Here is a 12,122-nt window from a genome sequence, read left to right as displayed (position 1 = left end):
TAATCACGGTCTCGTCTGCCCAGGACAAGGTAAAACAAAGGTGGCCATGACCAATTGGCCCCTTCACCCCTGTTATTAAGAATGAAGTGTCCTACTTCAGAGTACCGTACTTAAACCTCACACCCACACCCCACGAATGAAACTGGAGTTTTGTTACTACATCTGTATTGCTAAATAGACTGAGGAAAAGGAGCAAGGTTTAATGCTGGACAACTGATTCTCCATAATGCTAAGTTGCCAGTAAGCTTTTGGCATAGTTCTGGCCTAGGCCAACTAGCATCTCCACAGCAATGCCTAGCCACCAGGAGAACCTCTAGCTACCAAGCACACACCAAGGACTGCTTCCTGTAGCAAGTTAGGTTTGGGTCTCTTCCTTTTGTTCCAGCACTATCCCCACAGGCTCTACAGCCTCAAAGCACTCCTCCGTGTCCTTCTGCCATGTCCCAAGGCATGTAACACATCTTCCAGTTTCATGATACACATACAACAGTTTTATGGGCCACAACAGGGTTTTCCTGTTATTTTCAGATATTTTGACATTAAAAAGACACAAAAATTACAACAAAGTATTACAGCCACAGTGCATTACACACAGCCTCGAGGAGACCCACAGCACAAGCGCCATGTAGGGTAGATGTGACCAGTCTAGCCACTTGCTTTCAGGGCCGGAAAACAGTCCCCAATCTTATTCTGTTTTGTGGAGTAGATAGGGCCTGTACGGCCTATACTCAGGGCTGGTAAGGGGCAATCAGACCAATTTTTACTCTGTGTGCCTTTGTTATCCAAAAAGCAGATTTGTCACCCAGTGTGCAATAAGCCAATAATTTCACACTCAGGAGAGACATTGCAAGTTTATTTCAGGGTTGCACAAGCCTGGGTACTCAGTGGTTGTCCACAAATCAAGCACACCAAAGCCAGCTACCTTATCATATTTACACAATATGTCTCCATACATATTCAACCTATCTAATACATATTCATTCCAATCTACATAAGTTATATAATTGGCACTGAGTCATTCTTCTTGGCTCCACTTCGGATTCTTCCATGCATGCTTTCCTTTCTTCAAGGGTCTTTGGTGATCTTGACAGATGGGGTGTCCTAACTCCTGTTACATAGAAACAACTTAAAACTATTTTCTCTTAACAACTCTCAGTCATTTTTCTTCCAGAAGAACCCACTGTCATTAATTAAATGAGTGAGCTGATGGCCAAGACATCTTGTCCCTAGTCTTAGATTAACTATTAACAATGTTTAATCAAAAAGGAAAGATTCTATATTCATGCTAACTTAATCATATACAATATCCCTTAGATTTCATGCTAACTGAACATATACAACACTTCACTAAGCAACACTCCTTAGATCCATGCTAACACTCCTTGTATCCAAGGTGGGGGTTGTCCTCTATCACCTTCGAGTGAGGCAGGGCCTCCCATAACCCTGGTATGGCAGATGAAGTGACTCTAGTGAAAAGCAGCTGATGCAAGTTCACACTGGCTGTCATAACCCAAAAACAAACAAGCATTTTTTTCAGGGGCTTTCTTCTACCTAGAAGGACCATGTTTCCTGAATACCGAAGGAAGAGCAGAGACAACAGAAATCAGGAGGAATGGCAACATGGGAAGAGCAGGACATTTGTCGTCCGTCCCACAGAGCCAGTTAGACCTCTGCAAGCAGCTGTGCCAGCTTCTGACCACTGTCAATATGTCAGTTCTGCTTCTCAAAATCACAAGCCTGCTTTGGGCTCATGTATGCACCTCCCAGGCATGTAACTGTGGGCAATTCTCCATTGGTATTGACAGCTGGTGCACTCAACAGCAACACACAGGGAGTAGCCAACACATTTCCCTTCCCACCAGCCCCCTGCGGCAGTGTCATATTGGATATCACTGCAATGGAAAGGTTAAAAGAAACCTCATTGAAAAGAGATGAGAAAGGATTGACTTCATGTTTAGACAGTGCCTAGGGCTGCAGTGAGGTGGGTTTTGGGGGGCAGAAAGCAGAAAAAGTGGTTAAAACCGTATCTCCTCTTCCTCTTGTTGATAGAACAGTGTGAGGATATTGGCTTGGTGGTGGCATTTCACCTTGCTTTTCCTTGTCTTGTTGGGAGACCCCTCCAAGTTTGGAACATCTGTACATGGAATATGAAGAGGATGATGATATTTCCTTTGCAAAATGGATGAGCAGCTTCTGGGGCCACAACTTGATTGATGAGAATGAGAAAGAGGGTAGAGGCCACAAGAAACATCAGACACGACCCTTTAGTGAAAGGAGAGCCTCCCTTCCGGTAAGAGCTGTGTGCAGTTTTCTCTGTGTGTGTGCTTGCGCGTGGCTTATGTATAAATATAAGTGCCATCCCCAGGGGCATGGCCCTAGAGATCTGTGAGGATGAGGATGGTACACCTTGCTGAGTAAGTTCTGCTCATACTGGCAGCAGCTAGTTGCTTTTTGAACTTCTCTGCCTGCCAGATTCAAGCCTCTGGTGCCGTTGGCATTACAACAGAACCGGCAAACTCCAAGATAAGTAACAATAGGACCAGAAATGTCAGGAGAAGTGTGTAAAAACTGCCTAATTACTTATTACGATGTTCTTCTGTCTGCTAAGCATGAGCTGGCAGAGATCAAAACAGTTTTGGAAACTGGCATACAAACACTGGCTTCAAGGACTCTGTTCTCATGTGTAAAACCACACAGGCCTGTGTATATTCACAGGAATTGGCCCTAATTCTGCAACTATACCATCTCCAGGAAGTTGTACACTTTACTCCCTGGGATTTGGCTGCTTGCAGGTGTAACTTCTAATTTAAGATGGAGGATGCAGTCCCTCCTAGTTTAAAACATCTGACTTTGAAAATAAGGATGCAACACACAACATTATACTGTGTAGTAAGATTTTAAGGGAGTAGCACATTCTTGAACCAACAAAATAGTTGGGAAAGGGGCAGAGTTCACACACAGAGGCAGCTTTTCAAGGCAGCTCACAACTGTCTAACCGATTATCAAAATGAAGTTAAACTGAAAGCAGCTGTTCCCAGTCTGCTCTTTACTTGAAGGCTGTTGCTTCTATTTCAGCCCTAAAAAACGTTTAGGTGGTCCAAACCTGTCTCTTTTTTTCCAACTCCATCAGTTGGCTTATCGAAGCTATTATGTTTCCTTACAAATAATTTTTCACTTATACCCTTAGATATAACTTAGCAAATGCTATTGTATTGGGGAGAAACAGCTAATCTTTTCCAGACTTTTTTTTCTGCTATGCGGTATTTTCACCTTGCAAGTTCTCCTCCAGTGGAGCTACCCTGTTCTAAGCTGTGGGGTTTTTCATTTTAAAAAAATTGGCTAAGAAAGACAAAACAGACCAACACCACCTCCCCAGTCTTTGAACTTGTGGACAGGTTGGAGAAGTAACCTTCATTTACTGGTTTTGAACTGGTCAGCCACATTTGTTATTTACAGTTATATTTCACCCTGGTCACAGACTGCAAGATAGACTCTAAGCTAGAGTTGTGCTGGTAGATTCAATGAGAATGCCTGAAAACAGAATGTTTATGCATTTTCTTTTTTAAATTAATTTTACTGTATTTTAATTTTGTTCTTCAGAGTTCTACAGGTACATGATTTCTTTAGGCCCCAGTACAGACTGAGGTGTAAGAATGTACTTTAAATCACCGTCTATTCAGCAAGCTGCTGAACACATATTCCTGTATATTTGTGGGGGTATTTGTGTGTGCATACACACATTTCATTCGAAGCATGTTCTTATATGCAGTTTGTTCAAAAGCTGTTTAAATACTTAGCCAATTAAAATACTTTGCTATAGTTGCATCCCTGAATCAACACCTAGAACTTGGACTAAGTTAGCTGACAGAAGAGAAGACTGTGACTTTTGACATTACAACAAGCTAAAGTTAACCTGTACACTTAGTTATGTCTGGCCTTTACATGAATGCTCCACACAAATTTGTTTTGCTTCAGAGACACAACTGCAACTACTTGATTTCTCATCACCAGAAACTGACTGGAGGAATGATAAGGGAAGATTTGTTTGGGGATTTTATGATTTGGGGCTAGAATTTGAGATTAAACTTTTTTATCTAGAAATGTCTGACTAGTTGGTAGAGAAGAGCACTAAAATATGTTTTCTTAAACCAAATCTAGAATTCAAGCAAACGGGCACTAATAATTCCTTAGAATTACCTTCAGAAAGATCTCCTTGTTGAGAGCAAAGACTAGCCACTGCCCCTGGATGTGTTTTTTACACAGTTATTATAAATGATACCTACTGTAAGATTCATTATTACAAATTATAACTATTGTAAGATTCAAAACACTTATCAGTGTTAGTTAAATATTGTCTTCATTTTATCAGAACAGTGCCATTAAACAGGAGAATTAATAACTGAGACCAGACTGCATCTCTTCTGTAAGTTAGTACCTCCACAGCAGAAGACAGTGTACCCTTTCTTCTGTGTCAACATCATAAATAGGGATAACACCACTGTTCTGGTGAAAATCAAGTCAGCAGGTTCTGAGTGACACAGCTGTTGGCAAAAGTTCCTTGTTGCAGATACAGTGGTACTGCCAAAAGAGTACTGCCAGCACACTTTGTCTCATATCCAGGGCTGATATACAGTGCATCAGCAATAGTGCAGGACCTGCCCACATGAACTGCATCTGCACCAGGAGCATTTTGGTATTATATAGCAAAATGCTAGCAGGGGAGCACAAAAGGTGGTTTTTGCATAATGCTGAAAATCGCTTTCAGCTCCAGACTGGTATGTTGGTATTTGTAGTTTTTTCCTGTGCTATAGAAAGAAATTCAAGCCACTGCCCTTACCTCAAACACAAAGGTAAACTTCTGTAGCATCCTCTCATGGGTAGAGGCCCCCAAAATACAGAAAAACCTTTGTAGAACAACTCCCAAACTAACATCACTTTTCTTTTTTTTTTTCCCAACATCTTAGCATACCTCACAAACATCACTGAGATGAGCTTCACAAAATGATTTTGCTATTGGCATTTCCATTTGGCGGGGGGGAACACAAAATTATATTCATCCTTCACTGGGGTACCGGCAAGATAGGCTAAAACTCAATTCCTCTGAAAAGTGTCGGAGTTGTATATGTTGCTGTGGGTCAACACTGAATGTGAAAATTGCCTGGGAAGAACCAAGTCATCTGTTTTCATCTCCTTTAGTTAACTTGTTCCCCTGGCAAGCTTTAGACACATTAACTGTGATACCCTTTTTAAAGCCTTCAGCTACAACTTTCCTTGACACTTTCTAGATATCCTCCATCATTTTGGTTCAGGACAGCTTCTTACCTCCCAGACATTTTGTTGTGGGGAAAAGACAGGAGGCAAAGGAGCACTGATAAGAGGTTTATAGCCCTATAAATGTGTCCACCTTCATGTAGTCATTGCTGCTTACAGGAGAAAATCTGATAAGAAACAGCTGAGAGTGGGAGCAGAACAACTGACTGCTGTTGAAGTTACTAACATTTAATTTGAAGTCAGTCTGAACATCTACCACAATATTGTTACTACAGATCAGTTGGAGCCTAGGCCAAAAGATTTTTAAGGAACATATGCTTGGCTGTAAGTTTCTTGGAAGGAAAGGAAGCTGTGGGACAGCATCTGAATGTCAGATATTCCAAAATACCCCTAAAGTACTGGGTCCATTGTGTAAACTTCAGCAAACAATGAACACTGGTGCTGACACACTGAAGATTAATTTTCTTACTGACAGCTGTGCAAGCCCTCAGATCAAGCCCAAAAGATGGAAGCAATTATCTTTTCTCTAACATAAATTGAGAAAGAGAATAAGCATATTATACTGGCATCAATTTAGTGAAGTCTCTTATTTGTGTACTTTTTGTGTGTTTTAGATGGGCAATTAGCAAAAGATTAGCTGCTGTTTAAATAGATACACTGAGCATGACTAGCCTTTACAGAAAGGCTCAAGCAGAGAAAAAGAGTACTAAAGGGAGTGAGAAACATGCTCAGTGCTTCTGGCTTTCCCAGCACTGGCAAAAATTCCCCATTTTGATATAGAGGAGCATTTATCATTCTTCCTTCCCATGGCTTTTCCCTTGTTTCACCTGATCCCCACTTCAGTTTAAGAACTATTCAAGGTCAGATCCTAGAAGCCAGAGACAAAGGGAAGTTCACAAAAGAGGCATGCTGTCCTTCTAGTTATGGTGGTACGTATCATGCAAAGGCACTGTGAGAGGAGGCACAGTCACAGTAATATGATGACATAAATATATATGTGTAGCTTTACCCTTAGTCCACTGAGGCAGATACACATTTCAGATGAAGGCCTGTCCCTTTTCTGGACCATTGGTGCCCTGTCAGTTTGTGAACTGCAGTCTTTTTGTTAAGGGCTTAACTATAATTCTGTCTGTGAAAGGAAATTAAAAGCAACATCTTAGTAAAATAAAACACTTACAAATATTGCAAAGCAGGATTGATAGAATACCATCCTGCATTTCAGCTGTCCTGTTTTTTTTCCCCCCCAAACCTAAAAGCAAACACCAGTGATTTTTAGTGTGAGACACTTTTTATTTCCAGGAAACAATGTATTTTGATGCCATTAAAATGATATAGAAGATATTTAGCTTGTTGAGCTTGACATGGCATGTATACTCCTGTCCCTTGAGCACAATGTGATTGCTTTGATGCTTTTAAAAATAACAATACAATATGACCTTACAGAAATTACAGCTGTATTGATTGGTTTGCAATCAAAGTGAAAATAGGATGGCAGAAATCATTATCACTACTCTGAGAGGCAGTCCATAATACTAGATAGTGAAGTAAGCTTATGTCTGTATTCATGTGGCATATTTATGCGGCCACTATACCAAGTTGGTTTACCTTTACACTGTTGTTTGTTAGAAAAACAAAGCAAAGCAAAACAAAACAAAACAAAAATCCAGCAAACCCTACTCTGAGCGTAAGGTTTTCTCCTGGATTTTCTTAGAAAGTATTTCAGGATCTGTGGGATAGACCTTCAGTTGTTGTAAACAACCACAGCTCCCTTGAAGCCAGCAGAGCTTCTTAGGGTTACTCAGCAGCTGAAGACTTAACACCAGCATTATACAAAACAATTATGCATTTAAACATGTATGTAGCAACTGGGTGCCTGGAGTGCCATAACCTGACACCTGGGGTCTCTTTTTTTGTACTTCCCATCTCTCTCTCACAACTTTCACCACCTGCATCTTAACAGTGTTCAGCCCCCTCACCCTGAAAAAGCATCAACAGCTGGCAGTGTTTGGGGCATGCCTGGTTCTGTGTGGCAGCCTTCTCACCCATCTCTTCTACAGGTCTGTCTACTTCTAAAACCACCAATACATGACTCCACAGGACACATCAGTTCTGTATCAGTTTAATCTCCTTTACAGACATTCAGTTAAACACAGCTGATGCAGATCAATAGCTCTTATCTGCATGCCAGGCCTTAGAAAAATTGACCACATGGAAACTAAACAACTATCTACTCCCTCCCCACTTTAGCCCTACAAACATAACTGTAGGAAGACTGTTTCCTACCATTTCTGTGGTAGAAATGTGACCCTCAATGCCCTGAAAGTGCTCCTTCATCAGTTCAGGACAAAGCAGAAAATTCAGACCTGGACAATAAAGCATCTTGTCTGCATGTAGACCATGCTGTTAATTTGACACAACTGGGCTTGAAATGGTCCCTGTCACACTCAGATAAACTGAAACATCTGACCTGGAGCACCCATGGGTCAAACCCCGTATCTGGCTAATGTGACCACAAAAGCCTGGGTCTTTGCTTTATGAGAGCCCTACCTAAAACCTGCCACCAGATGTGAGGCCTGAGTTTTTGAGGTTATGAAGAGTCCCAGTTTCTTTTAGTGTCAGTGGGCACTGGGAGAACCCAGCACACTTTACATTTGAAATGCTTATTTGGGTGCCAAAGCTTATATCAAAAACAGGAATAAAAGTAAAATCTGCTGCTGCCTCTGGAAAGTAATCTCTTGGCAGTGTGATTCTCCCGCACATAAAAGGAAAAATAAAGGAGTCTGGGCAAGGTCCTTCATTGTGCACCCTTGTTGGGAGAGAGCTCTGCAGCAGAGAGAATCTGCCCTGTGTGCTCTGCTTTAATATTCAATGCTCAACAAAGACCTCTTATTTTGTAGGCCAGCCTTTCCTCCCTCCATACAACACGACTTCATGCCTCTACTAAAGGCTCATCTTCAGGGCATCTCAAGGGCTCCAAGGAGTTTCAAGAAGACCAAGATGTCAAATGCCACTTGCACAGGAAGGCAAGCAGAACACCTTCAGCAGACAGCTCAAGCCCAGAGACAAGATTAAACTCCCTCCAGGAATTTGCAGAGTCCTTTGAAAAGCAATTACATCTCAAAAGCAAACGCTCAATTTCATTGGTAGGTAACAACCAATAGCAGCCTTAAGATCACTTCAGAAGAAGCAACCAAATGAGCAAACAGGTCAGCTTTACCCCTGGTGCAATTTCTGTGGCTTTGCTGGGGAACAGCAGAAATAAACTTGAATTAGAATTTCATAAATTATGTAGTCCTTACAGTAGTGCAAACAAGGTTAAAGTGGCAGTATCATTAGTATGAGCATTCTTGATGTGGTGTTACCATCTAGAGGTATTAAAAAATATGTACCTTCAAAATGAGACATGACACAGCTGTGGCAATATTTTCAGAGGTTTCTATAGCTGTGTCAACAAAATGTGACAAAATAAAGCCAGGTTTGTTTTGCTTTCACCATAAGACCCAGCTCTCTCTCTCACTGATGCTGACCTGGTTTAACCATATATGGTGTTACCTGTAAGGTTACCGGACATCGTCGTGTTCGAGAGGCTTGTCTTTTACCCCTTGGGACTCCATCCGTCTGCTTTCTTTAGTGTAACCACACAGCTGCAGCAGCAGCTATTGCTATAAGTGGCTGAACGTATTTTCACTGCAAGGGCATGCAGCCAGAAGGGGATTCTTCCCCCGTTTCATCCTTCTCTTCAACCTGTCATTCTGCCCTGAGGCATGAGCATTTTCTGTATGGTTTGTGTTGATGAGGTAGCCAATAACGACCTTTTATCTATGACACTTTAACACATTTCTATTATTACAATACATAATATTTGGTGTATCATGCAATGGAAGGAAGAGTAATAAGCCATAACTTGCTTTTAAGTAGCAGAAGAACGGTGTCAAATTCAGTCACCCTATTGAAAAAGGTGTGCTTGAATACCACTTGACATTAGCACAGAAAAACAACGAAGGGAAGTATCTTTTTTTTTTCAGTTTGTTGACACCAACAGTTTTGTGTGGAGAAGTAATTTTCAGCTCTCTATGCAGACCTGTGCAGCAACAAGAGAGAACAAAAATCTCTTAAATAAGCAGCATCATTACATGAACAGTTCCACAATTATAGTCCTAGCATGCCCAGTCCTCTAAGAATATGCAGAACTATGGTGATGACAACTCCGTTATGCAATTGTTAAGATTTTAAGTGCATTCTCTAATCTGCTCTTTCCCCTTTAGGAACTACTCAGAATTTATTTCATTTGGAACTTCATACTGCCTCATTTACCAACCCTCACCAGTGGTTATCTGGTTAATCATTTATTGTTTCGCTAAAGTGCCTACAGCTAGAAAGTCTGTGAGTGTGTAATAATTGTACAATAGGTATAGTGAGCATAATGCACTAAATATGGCTTTGTTTCCAGTTAAAAACATGGATTCTGGTACCCTTCTGTAATCTGCAGTGAGGTGTGCTGGCTGTATTTTAGTCTACCTTTCAAATATACCAACTTGTTGCCATTCCCTCAGTCACCACTGAAGTTTGGGAGATGTGAAGGACTTCAGAATCTCAAAGAACTGAATGATAGGTATTACAGATCTGAAAGGAAATTCAGGAGTGTGCTTAAACTTGTAGCTCCAAATGGAGTGGGGTTTTTTGCATTCATCACTCTGTGGGTGTAATTCAAACCACTCTCTACATGACCACACAGGTTAAAAGAAAAAACATGTGGGGGAAAGGTAATCCCATTTCACCTCCTTCCCTGCATATTGGTTTGCTTTTATAAAAGTGACTTTGAGGACACTTTGTGATATTCAGCACTTGTTTTCAGTGAGGTCTTTGCAGCTAGCACTGGAGAGCCTTCAGGCACATAAAGATGTATCATGTGAAAGGACAGAAACATGGAGCCTGGGCTGAAAACTGAGTCACTCCCTTCTCCCCTCCTTTCTCTTCCCCGCCTCAAGCCCTCCAGACAGGTGACCCTCCTACTACACATAGAGTATAATCAAAAGCATGTTACCTTTTGCTGAGTTTTAGGATGACTAGCTGGGGCCTTGAATTTGAGCCCATCATGTTAAAGCTGATCTTGCTGAGGTATGTGACTGGAATATTTCATACATTACTAGTGAAATAAAATAATGAGATTTTGTTTTTCATGTAGGAGTCACTTTTAATTCCCTGCTATTTTTCTCCTGCCTTTTAGCAACCTGAAGGCATGAAGGAGAGAAGAGAAAGAGAGAAATTGCATTTGAGAAAAAAAAAGTCTCACAAGAGAATTGGAGAGAAATCAGAGCCAAGGAGAGAGCAGAAAGAAGATGAAGGTCCAGGAGTTGTATCTGCAAAACACAACAAACAGTTTCCATCCCAAGCAAGCACTGAGAAAGGATATTTATGCACAGGCAGCTAGAATGTGTTGGGATAATGAATTTTAACACTCTCCCTGAAGAGCAGAGGGAGCATTCTTGTTTTGTTTTGACTAGAAGAGGCCTGTTAGCTAGAATAAACCCTGACCTGTAAAATAAAAGTAAAATTCAACTGCATCATTGACATCATGTTACTACCTTCCTGTCTGTACTTCTTCCATTAGGAATGTGACCCTTGTCATAGGAGGAGTGTGTCTGGAGCAAGATCCAAGTTAGCAATGAATCACTGTAAGAGGGTTTCAGGCAGATGTAGCATTGCAGCAGGTCAGTGGGGGATGTGTTCATTTATGAGGAGAGCATGTAATTATTACAGAGCTGTGCAAAGTCATCCAAAGCCTTATGTTTCTCTTTTAATTGAAAACAGGCTTATTGCTAGGTTTGGGAAGGAAAAAGTACACATTAAACTGCCACCTGCTTCCTGATCGTGACATTCATTTAGATTTGGCTTGGAAACAGGTATCTTTTTTCTTTTACATTCTCTCAACACCACATTTACAGGAGTAGTAGAAAAGAAGCACCTGATTTCTCTTCTACACCTTCCTGATGTCTCACTTCTCTCTGCTTTCCCTCCCTGTCTATGTCACTATGACCCTTGCTTCTCTGCCATGCCCCAGTCCTCTCCCATGTCCCCAGTCCTGTTCTCCACTCAGCTAGTTCTTTCTCCCAGCTTTAACCTCAATCATCTTGTCTCTTTTGTTGCCTTTCCCCTCTCCATTTACCACTTTATCGCCCTGACTTATAGCTACCAACGTCTTTTGCTCCATCTCTAGTTTTATGCCATCAAAATTTGAGCCTTGCTGAAAGCTCTCCAGTAAAAACAAAGACGTTCTGCCTCTCACACTTCCATATAATCTCTTCAAGGGGTTTGTCACAGGTGATGGCTTGCAATCCTTTCAACTTTTTCCCTTTTCTAGAACTAGGGTCAAACCAAGGGAATGGGAACTGGCTCCATCTATGGTAAGCAAGGCTTAGGAAAACTCTACTTCCTCTGGCTGAAGATCTGAACTCGGGTGTAAATCTCACCAACTCTAGGTAAGGTTTCCTTCTATGCAGAGAAATCACAGGATCACAGAATAGCAGGGGTCGGAGGGGACCTCTGGAAATCATGTTATCCAACCCCCCTGCTTGAGCAGGCAACCTAGAGCAGGGGGCACAGGGGCTGCGTCCAAGTGGGTTTTGAATGTCTCCAGGGAAGGAGACTCCACAACCTCTCTGGGCAGCCTGTTCCAGTGTTCTGTCACCCTCACAGCAAAGAAGTGTCTTCTCATGTTTGGGTGGCACTTCCTCTGTTCCAACTTGTGCCCATTGCCCCTTGTCCTGTCCCATCCTCTTGACACCCGCCCTTCAGATATAAAAATCCCCCCTCAATCTTCTCCTCTCCAGGCTAAACAAGCCCAGGTCTCT

At 41.7% G+C, this 12,122-nt stretch overlaps 1 protein-coding gene across 1 annotated transcript; it reads left to right on the top strand.

Moving 5' to 3' along the window:
- The first annotated feature begins 2,049 nt into the window (after nucleotides 1-2,049).
- LNP1 (leukemia NUP98 fusion partner 1) lies at nucleotides 2,050-10,834 on the top strand. Its single transcript, XM_075105264.1, has 3 exons — nucleotides 2,050-2,290; nucleotides 8,169-8,414; nucleotides 10,499-10,834. The coding sequence occupies exons 1-3, from the start codon at nucleotides 2,141-2,143 to the stop codon at nucleotides 10,700-10,702; spliced, it is 600 nt and encodes a 199-aa protein (XP_074961365.1). The 5' UTR covers nucleotides 2,050-2,140; the 3' UTR covers nucleotides 10,703-10,834.
- Nucleotides 10,835-12,122: the final 1,288 nt, after the last annotated feature.

The sequence above is a fragment of the Phalacrocorax aristotelis genome, chromosome 1 (genome assembly GCF_949628215.1).
Source record: "Phalacrocorax aristotelis chromosome 1, bGulAri2.1, whole genome shotgun sequence".
Lineage (NCBI taxonomy): Eukaryota > Metazoa > Chordata > Aves > Suliformes > Phalacrocoracidae > Phalacrocorax > Phalacrocorax aristotelis.
This window is presented reverse-complemented; position numbering and strand designations above follow the sequence as displayed.

Coding starts and splice junctions, on each gene's coding strand:
- LNP1 (XM_075105264.1), top strand. CDS start 2,141: ATGGAATATGAAGAGGATGATGATATTTCCTTTGCAAAATGGATGAGC. Junction 2,291..8,168: donor AAAGGAGAGCCTCCCTTCCG/GTAAGAGCTGTG, acceptor CTTATTTTGTAG/GCCAGCCTTTCCTCCCTCCA. Junction 8,415..10,498: donor GCAAACGCTCAATTTCATTG/GTAGGTAACAAC, acceptor CCTGCCTTTTAG/CAACCTGAAGGCATGAAGGA.